This window comes from Erpetoichthys calabaricus, chromosome 12 (genome assembly GCF_900747795.2).
Source record: "Erpetoichthys calabaricus chromosome 12, fErpCal1.3, whole genome shotgun sequence".
In the NCBI taxonomy this organism is placed as follows: Eukaryota; Metazoa; Chordata; class Cladistia; order Polypteriformes; family Polypteridae; genus Erpetoichthys; species Erpetoichthys calabaricus.
The window spans coordinates 81316323-81333852 of NC_041405.2; the positions used below are offsets into that span (position 1 = coordinate 81316323).

The 17530-nt window shown below is 37.7% G+C and overlaps 1 protein-coding gene across 1 annotated transcript in view; it reads right to left on the reverse strand.

Moving 5' to 3' along the window:
* zgc:92429 (uncharacterized protein LOC445063 homolog) overlaps positions 1–17530 on the reverse strand; it is a 51346-nt gene that overhangs the window by 11901 nt on the left and 21915 nt on the right. Inside the window, exons 5-9 of the mRNA XM_051935119.1 lie at positions 11952–12055; positions 10237–10289; positions 4864–4934; positions 1633–1735; positions 343–462 (exon numbers count right to left, since the gene is read on the reverse strand). Of these exons, the coding sequence (XP_051791079.1) occupies positions 343–462; positions 1633–1735; positions 4864–4934; positions 10237–10289; positions 11952–12055 (451 nt within the window). The remainder of the gene's footprint in view (positions 1–342; positions 463–1632; positions 1736–4863; positions 4935–10236; positions 10290–11951; positions 12056–17530) is intronic.

The window sequence follows — 17530 nt, forward strand, 5'->3', positions numbered from 1 at the left end:
AAAAATAAATGGTTATAATGGAGCCACAAGTTATACAGTAGTGTACACACTGGACCTGTACCAAAAATACCTATTTACACAAAATATATGGCATAATATTTGTGACTACAGCTCCATCACACCTAGAAATCATGGTGGAATTACATAGCCAATTTTCAAGTAGATCTCAAGGAAGTAGAAGACTTGGCTGGCTCAGCTACATAGTGTCATGTGGACAAATAAATGGCTGCGGCTTGTACTGGTATGCTGGACTACAGCTTCATTCTTCTTCAGTCATTAAAATTGCTTTCAATAAGCAAAAATAAAGATAAGATCGAAAAATACAAGACGAGATCTACTCACCCCTGTCCGGTTTGCCTCAATGTAAGAAAGGTCTGGTATTGTGTTTTTGGCATACACTGTGATCACCACCTGACAGGCTGTCTGATGCCAGTCATGACGACAAGATACCATCTTCTTATCCTAATGAAGAGAAACATTTCATTTTCATAATTTAAATATGCATGTAGCAACATAAGTGCTACTAAGTGTTCTGAGTGGGGAAGGGTGAATTTATAAAACAGCATAATATTGTCAAACCTGCATAATCGGAGTGGTGGCTCTGAGGCTAGGGATCTGTACTGGCAATCGGAAGGTTGCCGGTTTGAATCCCGTAAATGCCAATAGGGACTCCGCTCTGTTGGGCCCTTGAGCTAGGCCCTTAACCTGCAATTGCTGAGTGCTTTGAGTAGTGAGAAAAAGCGCTATATAAATGCAAAGAATTATTATTATTATTATTATACAGCTCAGGATCACAGGGTCCTGAAATATATCACAGCTGCCCAGGGATCATGGTTGGAAATCAGCCCTGAAGAAAGCCTACTCACATACACAAACCCAAGCAGTGGTCAATGTAAATAAAAACAGACAGTTTTTCAATCTTTTAATAGTGAGAAGTACTCCTTCATGTGAAAACTTTGAGGAAAACACAGTGGGAAATGATGCAACTATTTTTGTTTAAAAGCTAGGGAAGAACAGATCAGTGACGTCACTGGTCTAGTATTGAGCTGGTGGAAGACCTCTCAGGAATCAATGCAGTAGTTAAGGGACCTGCTGGCCTGGCACAGCATAGCTCATGCCACCTCATTGATTTGTGGAATTTTGAGTTCTTCCAGCAGCTCAATAGTAGATCAGTTTACTCTTTTCTGTTAATTAATATGAAAATGGCTGCATCATTTCAAATGATAGAAAAATGTGACTGTTCCCCTTTAAAATTTCCAAACAACTTCATCTGCATGTGGGAGTACCCAGAGTAAAAACAATACAGACATGGAGAGAAAATCCACACATACTACACACAAAAAAAAATGGGTATGTGATTCAAGCACTGGATCCATGAAGGGTCAAATTTGTCTCTGAAAACACAATTATACAATGTTGCTCAGTATCCTAATGTAACAGATATACTGTCAGTATTCTCTACACGACAGTTTTTTTGTCTCTTGGGGGCCCATGATTACACGATCAATTTTTCATTGTATTTTTTTTTGGGGGGGGGGGGGGGTTTGGTTTAGTTCCTGGAGGTGTGCAAACAAGTATTTTTTTTTATCTGATTCACGCCACACAGATGGAAAATCCTAAGTAAACATGTACCTTTTTTGCGACCCATAAATGTTTTGCAGTGCCACAGCCTTTCTGGTCTAGGAATGCATTAAAGTCTGTGGTTTTAATGCAACAACAGCTCCAGTATTTGTATCTAAAAAGAAAGAAAGTCCAGAAAAAAAATTAGGTCCAGTAGTACAGTACCAGGGAAACACTCTTAATTTACTGTCATTTGTTCATGTGGCACTGTAGTTCTACAGCTAGCGTTGCTATTTCACAGCACCTTCTTGATTGTCTGCTGGGCTGGCCTTGAGTCTGCATGTTGTCTCTGTTTCCTCATGGGATACTTCCTCATAGTCCAAGGTCAAACTATCAGATTTATGTGCAGCTCTAAAATGCTTTAGTGTTTGTGTAGGTGTGCTGTATGACTGGCTGAGGTGATTCAGAGTTTGCACCCATAGATGGCAGCATATGCTGTATGTTTTGTGATCAGCTTTTTTTTTTTAGTCATAGTAAACAATAATACTAAAAAGAAGTAAATGTTTCTAGTACAAATGTAGATTATAAATCAAGTAGAAAGTTATAGTACATAACTACCAAGGTATTTAAGCTCCCCTTCTGTACTCTCCCCTCACCCTGTACTTCAAAAATATAACAAGATGTTGTACTGATGTAGCTTAAAAAAAGACTATTCAGTTTCTCTCCTAGTATCTTTATGGCTGACTGCCCCCCATTTTGAGTTATAACAGGCATGTCACTAATCCAGGCTAAAGATGTCTCCAAGTTAGGTCAACTGTAGCACCAGGTGTACTAGGGCTAGTTGGTGTAGAGACTTCTCTTATGAGGCTACCAGTTTTGTAGCAGTATCACCCAGCCAAAGAGGTGCTATCTCTGGAGAGGATTGGTAGATAAGGCAGAAGTGTCGAAAAGCATAAAAATGTGTGGGCTATGAGTCAAACTGCAGTTAATAATATCTGGCAGAAGAAAGGAAACATCCACCCAAAAGGAAAATATCAGAGGGCTATGCCAAAATATGTGCATAAACATCAACAGTTGCCCCAAAGAACACAAATAGCACGAAGAGTCTGGAAAATGTGCCGTAATTAATTGTTTCCATAGTGTGAGATACAGCCTATCTAACTATTTATAATATGTGAATGGATAAATCATTTTTTGAATATAGGTGAACATTATTAAATATGATATTCTTATTGCTTTCAGAATTAAGGTCACAATGTCAAATTTGGGAAATGTTCAAATTCTTACAGTGTGATTTAAAAATATTGAAAAAGAAAAACACAAAACAAGAAATGGACAGGCGACAAAAAGTCAAGTGTGACCCTTTATGTTCTTCAGACAGATAATAGCAGAAGGAATATGATAAAAGTGGTGGAAACAACATTCCATAAATGTATTATGTAAATGTTTAATTTACTGGAATGTGTCCACCCCACGGTGGCGCAGTGGTAGCGCTGCTGCCTTGCAGTAAGGAGACCTGGGTTCGCTTCCCGGGTCCTCCCTGTGTGGAGTTTGCATGTTCTCCCCGTGTCTGCGTGGGTTTCCTCCGGGTGCTCTGGTTTCCTCCCACAGTCCAAAGACATGCAGGTTAGGTGCATTGGTGATTCTACATTGTCCCTAGTGTGTGCTTGGTGTGTGTGTGCCCTGCAGTGGGCCAGCTCCCTGCTCAGGGTTTGTTTCCTGCCTTACGCCCTGTGTTGGCTGGGATTGCCTCCCGTGACCCTGTGTTAGGATATAGCAGTTTGGATAATGGATGGATGGATGTGTCCATCCCAGCACAATCTTCAAAGAGGTCTTCCAGCATATGGCTTCTTGCTATTTCACCCGGTTGACTTCCTTATTAAGTTTATGTCTTTATATATTGGAATGGAAGTATGCCACTTAAATTTGCATCTTGTTCTTCTTTCTGTAATTTGTCAGATCTGAAGAGCATATACTGTAATACAACTGGCCCAACTGGAATTCTGTGACATTTAGAGTTCACAAAAACAGCTTTAAAAATTGACAAGTTGAAGTCAACGATGACTCCAGTACAATCCAGGAGTGAGTGATAGCATCACACCAAAGCTCTAAGTCAGGCATAGCCAAACCAATCCCTTTCCTGGGGGCCTGTAAGCAAGAAATGTTTTACTAGAGGATTCTTATTGTTCTAAATGATCTTTGGCAGCAAGGACTGACAGATGTCCAGGTACTAACAGAATAGGGGAAGAGAGATCATCAAACCAACAAAATTAAATCAGCAAACAGCATTTATTTTATGCTCTCCTTTTTGTGTCCCTAAACAAGAAAATGGATAAATGTACAAATTGTCCATTCTTATTACTAAAGTGTATTTATTCAACCACATATTTGTTAAATATAATCTAATTTAATCTACTTTCCAGAATTTTGCATTGAGAGCTGAATTAATTAACTCTTTTTCCAATCCCATTAATTCCAATAAACTTTTGTAGGAGACCCAAACCAGTTTAGGGTACAACATTAGAGCCCAGTCTGTAAGGAATGTCAGTGCAGTGCAAGACGTATTCGTTGACACAACTACATTCACCAACAAAGTGCCAATTTAGAACCCCCAACCCATCTAAACTATATGCCTTTGCCATGTGGGAAGGCACTTCTTCTTGGAAACAGTTAAGAATGACATCACTAGAGCATAAGTGGTTATGAAGCATGCAGGGCTGAATCAGAACACAGAGAACAATAGTTTCAAGTTAACCCATTCTGACATAAGCACCATATGTCAGGAAGGTCCAAACTCCCCTTCAAGTAGCTCTAACTTCATAATGACTTTGCATTGTCAGAGGTGGTGGGGGTGGCGCAATGGCACATTGGTTAGTACTGCTGTTTCAGAGCTACAAATTCATGATCATCTTAGTTTAATTAATAACTCTAAATTGGTCTGGTATCAGTGAGTGTAGGTGTGTGAATGTGTTTGCTTTGTAGTGGATTGGCAGTTATTCTAGATTTGGTTTCTATCTTAAGATCAATGGTTATAAATATTATTGCTTATTTTTTTTTAATTATGTTGATATTACTATATTTTTGTACAACTGACTTCATTACTCCAAGTCCTAATCACCCAATTTTATTCACCTGCGTGTCTGTGTGACACAAAATTTAGTTTATTGTGTAAATAGTGGAATATAAGCCTTGCTGGCAGAAACTGTCAAATTCTTCAGTAGTAATGCAAAGAGCTGTTCCCAGAGTTTTATGTTATTAAAACAAGAGTAGCTTTACAAAACTGTTTGTATGTGATATACATACCCTTCATGGAAGACAGGGGATCCTGGATGATAGATACATATTTCAGCATCTGTCTCTGGACCATTGTACTTCTAAAGGGATCAAGTAAGAAGTAATATTACATACAGCTGTGAAGTAGAAATCAGGTACATAATAATAACAAAGCAATATAGTTACAGAGTTAACCTACTATATGTCTTACCATCAGCATTTGTGCAAATTAGCAGCCTTCAGCTTTAAAATTTAGGTGACTGGATAAAGGTAAATCTAGGCTGTAACCATTTTCTTTTAATACCCTGAACCTCAAGAGATAAGCAGAATATGCACAAATCTTTCAAGAACTAGGACAGCACTTCTTCATGCAAAGGGTCACGGGAGTCTGAAACATATTATATAGTCCTCTAGTTGAAGTGGAACCTTAACAACTTTTAAAGAGTATAGAGATTATAGACTGAGACAACTTAAAGCTTAGGTCCAAACTGTTTCTCTCTCTCATTTGCCTGAGTTATTATTTTCTTATGTACACTATGTGAAATAAGCCTTTACATAAAAATAAAATAACTCAAATACAGTAGAGCAGAATATAAAATATAATTTTATTCATATTATCACAGCATCAATTTCACATTAAATAGATAACACTTTAAACAAATTTCAAGTTACTCTGTAAATTTTATTTATTTAAAATGTTTTTCTTATTAGTATTATTATTTCAGTAGCAAATTTTACTAGTATCTGTTATATCTTTATGTATGCAGTACATTTTAATCTAATTGTTATTGTGTTTTTGTAGATCACTTTGTACTGCAATTAATGTGTAAAATACACAATGTGAGTACCACATTATAGGCAGAAAATAAGCAGTGACTAAAGCAAAATACCATTATAGCATGTCAATTTTAGTGAAATAATAAAACACTGCATCTATAAAAAAGTATTCACTCTTGTTTTATATATGTGTTTTTAGGACTTTTTGCAATCGATCAACAAAAAATGTCTGTGAAATATAAATGTTAAAACAAAATTCTGCTTTTTCCTCTCCTTTAATTATAAGTAAAAAGAAGCTGATTGATACCACCTGCACCACCAGTCATTATTTGTTGGAGGTAGCTTAGTTTACATGAGTCTTTTAAGAGAGGTCTCAACCAGCTTTGTGCATTCTGGCTTTCAAAATTACAGGAGCTCATGTTAAATGAGGAACATATGTGAAAAGGAATTTTCAAATCTTGATGTATAGTTTCTATGGAAATGAGATCAAGGCTTTGATTGTGCCAGAACATTTAGCCTTTTTTGTTTTCAAGCCACTCAAGTATGGCTCTGACTTTGTGGTTTGAGTAATTGTCCTCCTGATAGATCTGCTTTATAGTAGGGATGGTGTTCTCTGGATGATATGTAGTGTTACACATACACAAAACATAGCACACTCTACTGGCTGCACCAGGTAGCAGCATTTTAAAGGAGGAATCAGAAGATGGATCTTAATTATAATAACAATCCAAGGTTCTAATTGGGCTGGGCAGTAATTAAAACGCAAAGGCCAAAAAATCACAGAAACACAAGGAGAGAGTCAATAAACCAGAATATTTCATGTAGCCTAAGCCAAAATGCAAGACATAAATCAAAGGCAAAGAACAGAAAAGAAGTTGTAACCAGAGACATCTTCACAATAATATGGTGAGGGTTTTTCTTTTTTTTTCTTTTTGATTTATCCACCAACTTGGAAAGTTATGGAGTGCATGACACTGACATTTAAACCATCATGGGAAAGATATCACATGAAACACACTCCCATTCCTAGCAACAGCCTGGCAACACTGCATCACAAATAGCAAACAATCGTGACACCTATAATGAAAACAAAATGGGACCGCAGGAAGTATTTCAAAAATAACATCTTCAGAAATGTTCTTAATGAATCAACCCTTCTGATCATTTAATTGTTTGACCTCTAAAACCCCCACAATGATATCACCATTATTTTTAGAGGCCATGAAAAGAAAAATATACTAAAAAGTCCAGAAAAATGACAGCAACAGGTCTACGAGCATCTTGTGTGAGTTTTTCAACTCAACTTTCAGTTTCAGTACATTATAGATGTAAATATGTTCAAATCTAGGCCTTATGCAGTTAAGACTGAACACAGGGACACAGCTGGAAATTTGTTAAGAGTAGATTTCTCGCAAACATTTGGAAGTTTTTCTTTACACAGAGAGTTATACACATATGGAAAAAGCTACCAAGTAGTGTACTTCAGTAGGACTTTAGGGACTCAACTTGATGTTATTTTGGAAGAGTTAAGTGGATAAGACTGGTGAGCTCTGTTAGGCTGAATGGCCTGTTCTCGTCTGGATTGTTCTAATGTTCTAAAAAGAGTGCTACCGAGAAATAAATTGAATTGAAGTGAATGTCGCCATTCTCAAACTTAGTAAACATTCAGGTAATCGTTATATGTAATGTCTGTCCCATCTCATCATTTGAAGAACTGTTACTATAGGCTTCTTGGTGGCCTCTTTAATGGGATCTCTTGCTCTACAAAGATTCATGGTTGTCCTCTGTTTTACTATTTTATTTAAAATAGACTAGGGGGCCCTGTCCTCTACTCGCTTTGCTCACCAACCCCCATACGGGCCCTACACACTAGTCATTTCCCAGATCTGCCGCTTGTGACGAATCATACTGTGCTTTTGAATAAACACGAATATCAACTGTTTTTGATATCTCCGTCTTTTGAAACTATTATCGCTGAAAATTCGTCACATGTTGCTTTATTATATATGCAAGCGTGATCTTTCGGATTCATATAGAAATCCAAGAAAACTTCTTTGTCCGTGTTTTTCAGATAAATTTCATGTAAAGTGCGAAACTTTTGGGTGTATGGATTTGTATCCATTATTGGCTGTAGAACTTCTAATACGTCTGATCGTTTAACTCTATTAATTCTATGTTGCATCGCTTTTCCGTGATCATAAATATAAATCTGACTGAATTGTGGTTTCTTTGAAATTAAACTTGTAGTAGCTTTAATTGTTGTGGGACCACAGATTCTCATAGTGTATGGTCCTGAATCATGTAAATCTACGTTTTGAGCATTGAATAATGCGAACGCAAACAGATAATTGTAGATTCGGATATTTTGCCTGTAGTGTTTGTGGATTTCACTTTCACCAAATAACAAATCTTTTATTTCTCGTACATACGCTTCTTCATTGGGAAGAAACACTACTTTTCCCTGATGGCAACATGAATTAGACAATCTACAAGTCTCCGACTTAAACTTTAAAGCTGTACAATATCTACATACTTCTGTCATCTCATCTATGTCCATATATTCAATCTCTTTTGCTGTTCCGTTATTTCACAGAGTAATCATTTCCGTTTGTTAGCACTAATGAGATCTTTACTATCAGTTTTTTGAGACTTTCGAATTTTAGTACTTTCATTATCTCTAACCTGCTTTGCATGTGTATCACACCAACGTGCCTCTTTATGATGTTCTACTTTGTCTTCTACTCTTTGTCTTTTATTTCCTCCCCCACAAAAAATTTATCAGAGCTGAGAGCACAGGAACTGTGTCTAACAATAGCATTCACACGAATGAGAGGTGAGTGGACCGTGGGCATGGTTAAATCTCTTGGCACAAAGTCTTGTCTCGCAGGACTTGAAATTACCTTTCTGAAAAAGTCTGGTCTCGTCCCAGGATGTTTTTTATATAATAGTGAGACATTTCTATGCTTTTTAGTGGCTTGGAAAATGTGTTATATTCTTTACCTGAAGCTTTCAATCGCCTGACACCTAATGTAGATTAATTACCTCTTACTATAAACAGTGTAGCTTTTGTTGCCCTTGTCAACTGTGAAACTTCCAAGTGATAATTCCAGTATATTTAAACTGATCTCATGTGAAACACCTTTATCATACAGAGGTGGACAATATACAACCCACTTTGTGACTACAAAAGCCAACTGCATACACTATTGCCCATTTAGGGGTGTTTTATAGTAAAGAGTTTTAAAATAAAATAATTGCTTTCACAGGTTTGTTATCCAACACTGGGAAAAAGTGAGTTCACAAAACAATAAAGAAATAAATGATTTATTTTCATTTTGGCCTTTTTGCTTTAGTGATGATGAACATCAAAAAAGTAAGATTCCTTAAAAAACAAATAGTATAGAATTAAGTCTAAGAGGGTGAATAATATTTACAGGCACTGTGGCCTATTTAACCTTAATAATGTGACGGTAAGGTTATAATTACGTGGGTTTTGATTGATTTTACGATTAGTTTAATGACTGGTTTTACATACCTGACTGACTGATTAGTGAAATGGTGGTGGTGGACTGTATCATTAATTAACTTATTACTTTGACACATGATAATACTGTATGTGGTTTACTTAAAAATATTGTATTAGTTGTTAGGATTTTTGGTGGAGCTTCTGAGCTGATTAACTGTGTGAATGCATTACTTCAACATTTGCTTAATGAGAAGATTATTTTGCTAGATCTATTTCATTTCCAGCTTGCTAGTTATATGGCTTGTTAGTTGTATGTGGGGATATTTGGTTATCGTTTTAGATGTCCCACATTCAGTTTCAGTTCAGTTCAGTTTACTTTCTATAGTAGTCTTCACTGAGTGTAGGTGCAGAGCATTGTGACAAGTTCACAGGCTTCACAGACTTTGCAAATTGCTAAGTACATAATGAGTACACATAAATACACAGATTTGTTTAAGCAGACAGGAAAACAAAGTAGTTTAAAAGTAATTAATATAAATCGAGCCCAGCAATATTTTTCCATTATTGAACTACATGCATTGAAATATGGCTAGATGATAATGGAGGAGAGGAAAACAAAAATTTAACACTCAGCAGTTTCTCTGGGGAAAATAATCCTCTGTGGAATCCATGGTCAGTTTTAACAGAAAAAGTCAGACACAGTCACAGTTCTGGACACCTAACTGACAACCCAGGCATTCAAAAGTAAAGTCTATACTGGGCCATCTAATATAATATAGATTCTGTCCATCTGCTGATTCCAAGTCTTCCAGTATCTCAGGTGTCCTCCCATGGGCAAGGAAACAGATTTTTCCTGACCTTGAACATTGTTCTGTCTATTTTAAAAAAGTGAGTTTTGATGTTTCTCATTTTGATTGTTCTTTGCATTTTTGACACAGAAAGGCTACTGAAACCCAGACACTTAAAAAACTAGTAGTTAATACTGTTGGTATTCTAACAACACTAAAAGAATTATTTTAGGACAGATGATTATTTTCATTGTGAAAAATAAATAATGAAATCATCCATAAACATTTAACACTTAATTCCATACAGTTCCAAGATAGTTGTGGCTGTCATTGCAGCAACAAAATTTCAAGTTATGTTACTTCTGCACTCACCGCTTTGCACCCTGTGTTTTTACATTTTGTACCATACACAACAGCTTCAGTCTCTACAAAATAAAAAAAGAGTATAATTAATCATAAGGCAAGTCTAAACAAATATCCTCTAATTGCACCTGGAGTTTAAAAAAAATTAATAAACACTTAAAAAACACTTTGTGAAATATCTGGTATTATAAGGCAGAGGAATTGTGATCTAAAATATTCAGGGTATATGCCCACTAGTGTCAGCAGTGGCTATTAGAGAAGAAGAGCCACATTGTGTATATTAAGGGACTGAGATGGACAGTTATGGGAATGACTGGCTTAAGAGACAGTGATAACATACTTACAAATGGCAATATATGTACAGTATATCAACTGAAAAAAATTAACTAATTAATCACATAACCGTATGTAATTAATCGTGATTAATCAAATCTAACATTAAAACATGTAATTATAAAATGAATACATAAATCATGAAGTAAATACACAGTCAGTCAGTCATTTTCCAACCCACTATATCCTAACACTGGGTCACGGAGGTCTGCTGGAGCCAATCCCAGCCAGCACAGGGCGCCAGCCCACTGCAGGGCAGTAAATACACACTGAATCACAAATTTAAGAATCAACACAAAGGAATTAAAAACAGATTAATGGCACAGTTTAAACTTAAACAATGACATTAAACCTGAACTGTAAACAAAATACTACTTGAGCAAGTACAGCCTGAATTTGAATGCCTTCCTAAATAAATTCTTAAATGGGCATACATTAAAAAAAACCCATGTTAAAACTCTAAGTACTATCCTCAATTATTCATCACCATCAACAGCTTGATAATTATACTCTACACAAGTGTTTTTCAACTAGTGCACTGGGGAAATAACAGTATAGTGCCCCTAGGTCCTGACCTGAAAAAGAAACACTCCTCAGGTGGTCGAGAGCTGTCCGAGGAGGATGAGACTACTTGGAGAAGCTGACAATAAAGCAGCTCTGTGATTGCCTTAACTTTAATCGCACTCAGACTCGTCTAACCCCTCTATATTGTCTTCCACTTCAGTGTTACAGTACAGAAGCATGCCACTCTTTCACTGTCGCTCCCTTCTACTCACTCATCCACACCCATGCCAGATCCACCCCATGTGACTCAAGCACTCCATCACCAACGCCGAGCAAAAGCACTTCCACTTTAGCACCTTCCACACTCGCACTCCTTCCACTCCTTCCAGGGGCCTTGCCTGTTTGGGACGCCCTTCTGATGGAAGGACCAGGGGAGAAGACACGTCCACAACAATACCTCCCCCAGAACACGAGAGGGCAACCTCCTAGATTGCATCGGGGCCTGTACAGCCCAGAGCCACACTCGGAAGTGCTGCCAGAAGAAGATCAGAGTGTACCTGGAGCACTTCCGGGTGCACTATAAAGATGGCCACCTCATTCCGTTCAAGGAGCCAGAGTCAGGAGGTCGAGGACAATGTTTGCTGCGAGAGGAGTGGAGGCAGCAGAGAAGAGAAGAGAGAAAGAGACAAAGAAAAGGCAGAAAGATAGAAGGGAATGAGCAGTATTTTTGTGCAGGACAGTGTGTATTGTGTTCTGAAGTGGGGAGCAGGAAATAGAGCTCTGTGTTCTGCCTGTCTGTGTCTGGGTTTGCGGAGCTGTACTCTCCAACGCTTGCACAATATATATATATATACAGCCCCATTTCAGTCTTTGGAAAAAGCTCATACCAGTTTTAGAAGTGTCATTGTTTTCAGCCAGTTTCATCTTCTCGATGGCCTGTGCAAGAGACTGCATCACTCTGACAGAGAGTTTGGTTTTAGGTTCATCTGGACTGCAACACAAAGTAAAAAAGATATGTAAAAATATAGTGGACAGTGTAAAATATTCATTTTATGTACATTTACAAACAGTACTTATTGCTTTATGGAGAAAAATAACCAAACACAAGGCTTTCACTTTGTTTGTACTAATCCTTTACCACACTGCATAACCCATTCAGAGTTAAATACAAAATTCTCCTTGTGAGGAATAATTCAGTTTAAATAGGCATAGGTTAATATAACAAAAGAAACAAGTAAGAAAATCTATACATGGTATAACATTCAGGTGCATTTGAAGACTTGATGATCTGGTTTGAAGTTAGGAGCATTTTGAAATTTTGAAGTCACTTCAAAGAGTTTGTTATCACAGTTTTGCTTATTACATATTTTGCAATTTTTCAAAAATAAAAGTGATAATAGAATGCATTTACATGTATCAATAGTGTACATAAAATGTTGTGAATGCCATTTTACAAGATCATGTGGCTGAAATTGCTTTCTTTGACATCCGATTCAAACTCAAGTGATGAAAAGAGTCATGTGCTATTGAAAGTTGGTGGATGCAGAGGGTCGGTGGTACATGACATTTTTCAAAGAAGTACACAATGGATATTTTAAATCTGTGCTGAAGTCTCAATCTAAAATTGCTGCGTGCCTCTGAACATGATAGATAGTAGATCATTGTGTTACTTTGCTGATAAATTACAGTGTAAGAGAAATGCTGAATCATTATAATCTTCAGATCATGTAGCAATACGGTTGTTTTTAATGTCAAGGAAATACTGAGTATATTTAATCACTGTAGCATAAACATGTCACTGAGTCATCTTTCAGATATTTATACATGTGCTTAGTTGCTTTTTTTTACTTTTACATACATAAACATGATGACCCTTACCTGCTTCAAGTTCAAAGAGCAGGAGAAGTGAGCTGCTGTGACTGACAACACACAGCTACAGAGACAAGAGTGAGATGGGGCAGAGGCAGAAGCCAGGCTAGCATATAATGAGACCTTCCCCTGCACCCTAGTACCGTAAGGGACAGTACTTACTTTGTACAGTGATGAATAAATTAACAATGTTATTACTGCCATACTAAATAAAATAAAGAATTTGTTAGTGAATTGAAAAAAGAAACAGACATCTAACATCATACCTTTCATATATGGTAACACTTGGCCATTCAACTCCACCTACATTTGACTCAGCCCCATCCCATGTTCTGCAACAAAGTGTACTTGCTTCACTACACAACTGCAGGTGTTTCACTATTTTGCTCTCAGGAGTATTTGTCAAACGATTAAAAAAAATTAGTTGAAATAGCCTCTCTTAAGGTAAAATTGACACAGTAAACTAATTTGTAGCTGAAGTCGCACAGACTGTTTCTCTCTTTTAAGATAGACAAGTTCACCAATTTGCCAATAGATAGATAGATAGATAGATAGATAGATACTTTATTAATCCCAATGGGAAATTCACATTCTTCAGCAGCAGCATACTGATACAATAAATAATATTAAATTAAAGAATGATAATAATACAGGTGAAAAAAAACAGACAATAACTATGTATAATGTTAAATATTAACGTTTACCCCCCCTGGTGGAATTAAAGAGTCGCATAGTTTGGGGGAGGAACGATCTCCTCAATCTGTCTGTGGAGCAGGACAGTGACAGCAGTCTGTCGCTGAAGCTGCTCTTCTGTCTGGAGATGACATTATTTAGTGGATGCAGTGGATTCTCCATAATTGATAGGAGCCTGCTGAGCGCCCTTCGCTCTGCCACAGATGTTAAACTGTCCAGCTCCATGCCAACAATAGAGCCTGCCTTCCTCACCAGTTTGTCCAGGCGTGAGGCGTCTTTCCTCTTAATGCTGCCTCCCCAGCACACCACTGCGTAGAAGAGGGCGCTCGCCACAACTGTTTGATAGAACATCTGCAGCATCTTATTGCAGATGTTGAAGGAAGCCAGCCTTCTAAGGAAGTATAACCGGCTTTGTCCTTTCTTGCACAGCGCATCAGTATTGGCAGTCCAGTCTAATTTATCATCCAGCTGCACTCCCAGATATTTATAGGTCTGCACCATCTGCACACAGTCACCTTTGATGATCACTGGGTCTATGAGGGGTCTGGGCCTCCTAAAATCCACCACCAGCTCCTTGGTTTTGCTGGTGTTCAGGTGTAGGTGGTTTGAGTCGGACCATTTAACAAAGTCATTGATTAGGTCCCTATACTCCTCCTCCAGCCCATTCCTGATACAGCCCACGATAGCAGTGTCATCAGCGAACTTTTGCACATGGCAGGACTCCGAGTTGTATTGGAAGTCCGATGTATATAGGCTGAACAGGACCGGAGAAAGTACAGTCCCTTGTGGCGCTCCTGTGTTGCTGACCACAATGTCAGACGTGCAGTTCCCAAGACGCACATACTGAGGTCTGTCTTTAAGATAGTCCACGATCCATGCCACTAGGTATGAATCTAATCCCATCTCTGTCAGCTTGTCCCTAAGGAGCAGAGGTTGGATTGTGTTGAAGGCGCTAGAGAAGTCTAGAAACATAATTCTTACAGCACCACTGCCTCTGTCCAAGTGAGAGAGGGATCGGTGTAGCATATAGATGATGGCATCTTCCGCTCCCACCTTCTCCTGATATGCAAACTGCAGAGGGTCAAGGGCGTGTTGAACCTGTGGCCTAAGGTGGTGAAGCAGCAGCCTCTCCATGGTCTTCATCACATGTGATGTCAGAGCAACAGGCCGAAAGTCATTCAGCTCACTAGGACGTGATACCTTTGGGACTGGGGTGATACAAGATGTTTTCCAAAGCCTCGGGACTCTCCCCTGTTCCAGGCTCAGGTTGAAGATGCGCTGTAGAGAAAATACTTCTCAATTGGACAATTCTCTCTATTCAAGATATCTGAATGAAAATTGAACTGTTCAATTAATTTCTTTAAAGAATAAGTGCGGCAAATTTAAAAACAAACAAAAAAAATCTGTCCACTGATTATATGACTCAAAGGCCCATCTAATTAATCAGTGTTACACAGATTTCCTTTGGTATTTGTGGCACCCAATCAGGGAAAGTAATTAGAAGAATTGTCAACCAATGCCCCCCTGCTTTACGAGGATACCCCCACCAACACTGCACAGGCTGTACATCTGCAGGTTCAAAGAGATACCACATCCACCTGCAAGACCTGTCCTTGTGTGACTCCCACCCATTCCCCATTCTGTAGGGCTATCTCCTTGCATCTCTCTGTGGCAATGATAATGTCATTTAACTTACAGAAGGCTGGTTGCACAATCAGACAAAACACTTTACTTAAGTGATATAAAAAATCTTTCTGAAGTGTATTAGTTTTCACAGGATAATGCTAAAAAATAAAACTTTGGTTTTATTGGCCTTTGTTTTAATAGGTCAAGCTCAGAACATTTGATCACTCTTCATATTTACCCACTGGACTAAGGAATACAAATCACTCCTTAATGGGGATGTTTTCAGGATAGAAGAAATGTCACACAAATGGCCCAGAATTTTGTCCAAAACATGTACTGGGTTTTGACAATGAATTATAGTGGTAGTGGACCTCAATGAAAAAACTCAGTATTTTAAGTGCTTTTTTTCATTTTTCTCAGTTCACAAAGAAAGACATTATTCAATATATTCAATATATATTAAAGGAGGAGTCGACAGCACTAAAAATATATGAAAAGCTTTTGTGTGTTTATTCATTATCATGTTTTTTCATTTACAGAGACTCATTTTGGTTTTGGTTGTATACTAAGAGTTCAAACAGTTTTAATTGAAAACAGAGTCCATTGGTTTGGCACTTTTTTAAAGTGACGTCCAATTTTATCTATGCATTTAGGCATTCAGTTTTTACATGAATTGTAGTCTTTCAGATTATTGAGGAATCTCTGCACAAGAGCTTGAGTCCTGTGTTGAAAATGGAATCCCATGTTAGGTTTTGACACAGAATTTCCTTAAAAATACAGTGGAAGGGAGCAAATCACTGGTGCCGGAGAATGCCGAAAAGACTCAGCACCTGCATCCATCATAACGTGTTTTCAGTTCCCTGACTGCCCTCAAGTGTGTGCCTCATGGACTGGACTTGATCGACATAACTAAACCCACCAATGAAGACTGCACAACCATTTGCTTCATTTAAATCAAAAGTCTACTGATAGATGTAAAGTTTCAAATAAATTGCAGTCTTTTAGGTCGATATGTCTCTGAACAAGCCAGGGAAGACTGTACTGTATATCCAAAAATGTGTGATTGGACAATTCAACTCCATTTAAGGTTAAAAGTAAATTTTGAAAACATTCTTCATCTACCAAAATGTGTTTTTGGCTTTATATGTTCTTGTAAAAACAGTTCTTATACACATGAAGAATGCAAGCAAACAGCAAAAGAAATTGTTATTACAAAGTCCAACTGCCCCTTCTCTTCATGGTGAAGGACGAAGACAAAACAGCACAGAGGACCTCCATGAGGATTTGCTGTGACATGCTGTGAAATGATAAGGAGAAAGATGATGCTTTTGTCTTTGACTGAAAAAGACCTGTGTGATGGACATACCTTATTTTCTTTCTTAGAAAATGGATGAGGAGCATCTTAGGGTGTTTTGAAGCATGCCAACATACATACAAGTATTCTGTGGAATACACTTTTTTGTGTTTTACACTGAAATTGTAAAGAAAGTCATGGCTTGCTGTTTACTTTGCAATAAATGTAACAAATGCAGCATATAATGTTACATTTATTCTATATTCAGAAAAATCTTTTTACAGTTATAGCAATGCAATTTTTATTTTTAAAGATTTTATATACAAAAATACATTTTTAAAGCAGATGCTCTACAAAGAAATTGTTACCTTAGTTTTAATAAATGTGCAATTGTGATTGTAATCTGATTACAGCCCATTCAAAATGTTCTAATTATTCCTCAGTTAAATCAAACGTAAATCATAATATCATCACATAATAAAGTGGCTTTGTTTTAGAACCTTGAATGAGTGTACTACAGTAAATCTGGTCAGTCTCTACATTATATAGAGTGCTGCTATCCCGACAGCTTTCACTACATCCTTCATTGCTCACTTATCTCGGAAACACAAAGCAAATGCACAAATCGTTTCACCACTCCACACATTTTTAAAGTAAATGCACATTTTTGATATATCTGCTTTACCTCTGGGCACAAAGAGAAGCCAGAAGACTGCTCTCCTTGTTGTGGTAGATATTTAAATTTGTTGCAAATTAGGACTGTGGAGGCCTGGAGAAATCTATTCAGTACCAGGGATTGCCTGGCTCTAACAGCTGTAGCACAAAACAGATGTACGTGCTGAGAAAGCAATCTTCTGGCTAAGAGGATTAGGATGCTGTACGTTCAAAAAGGATAACCAGACAGTGTAGATGCAAACCTAGCAAGGGTAGGTGCGTGGGTGTGTGTGTGTGTGTGCATCCTGTAACGGGCTGGCACCCACTCCC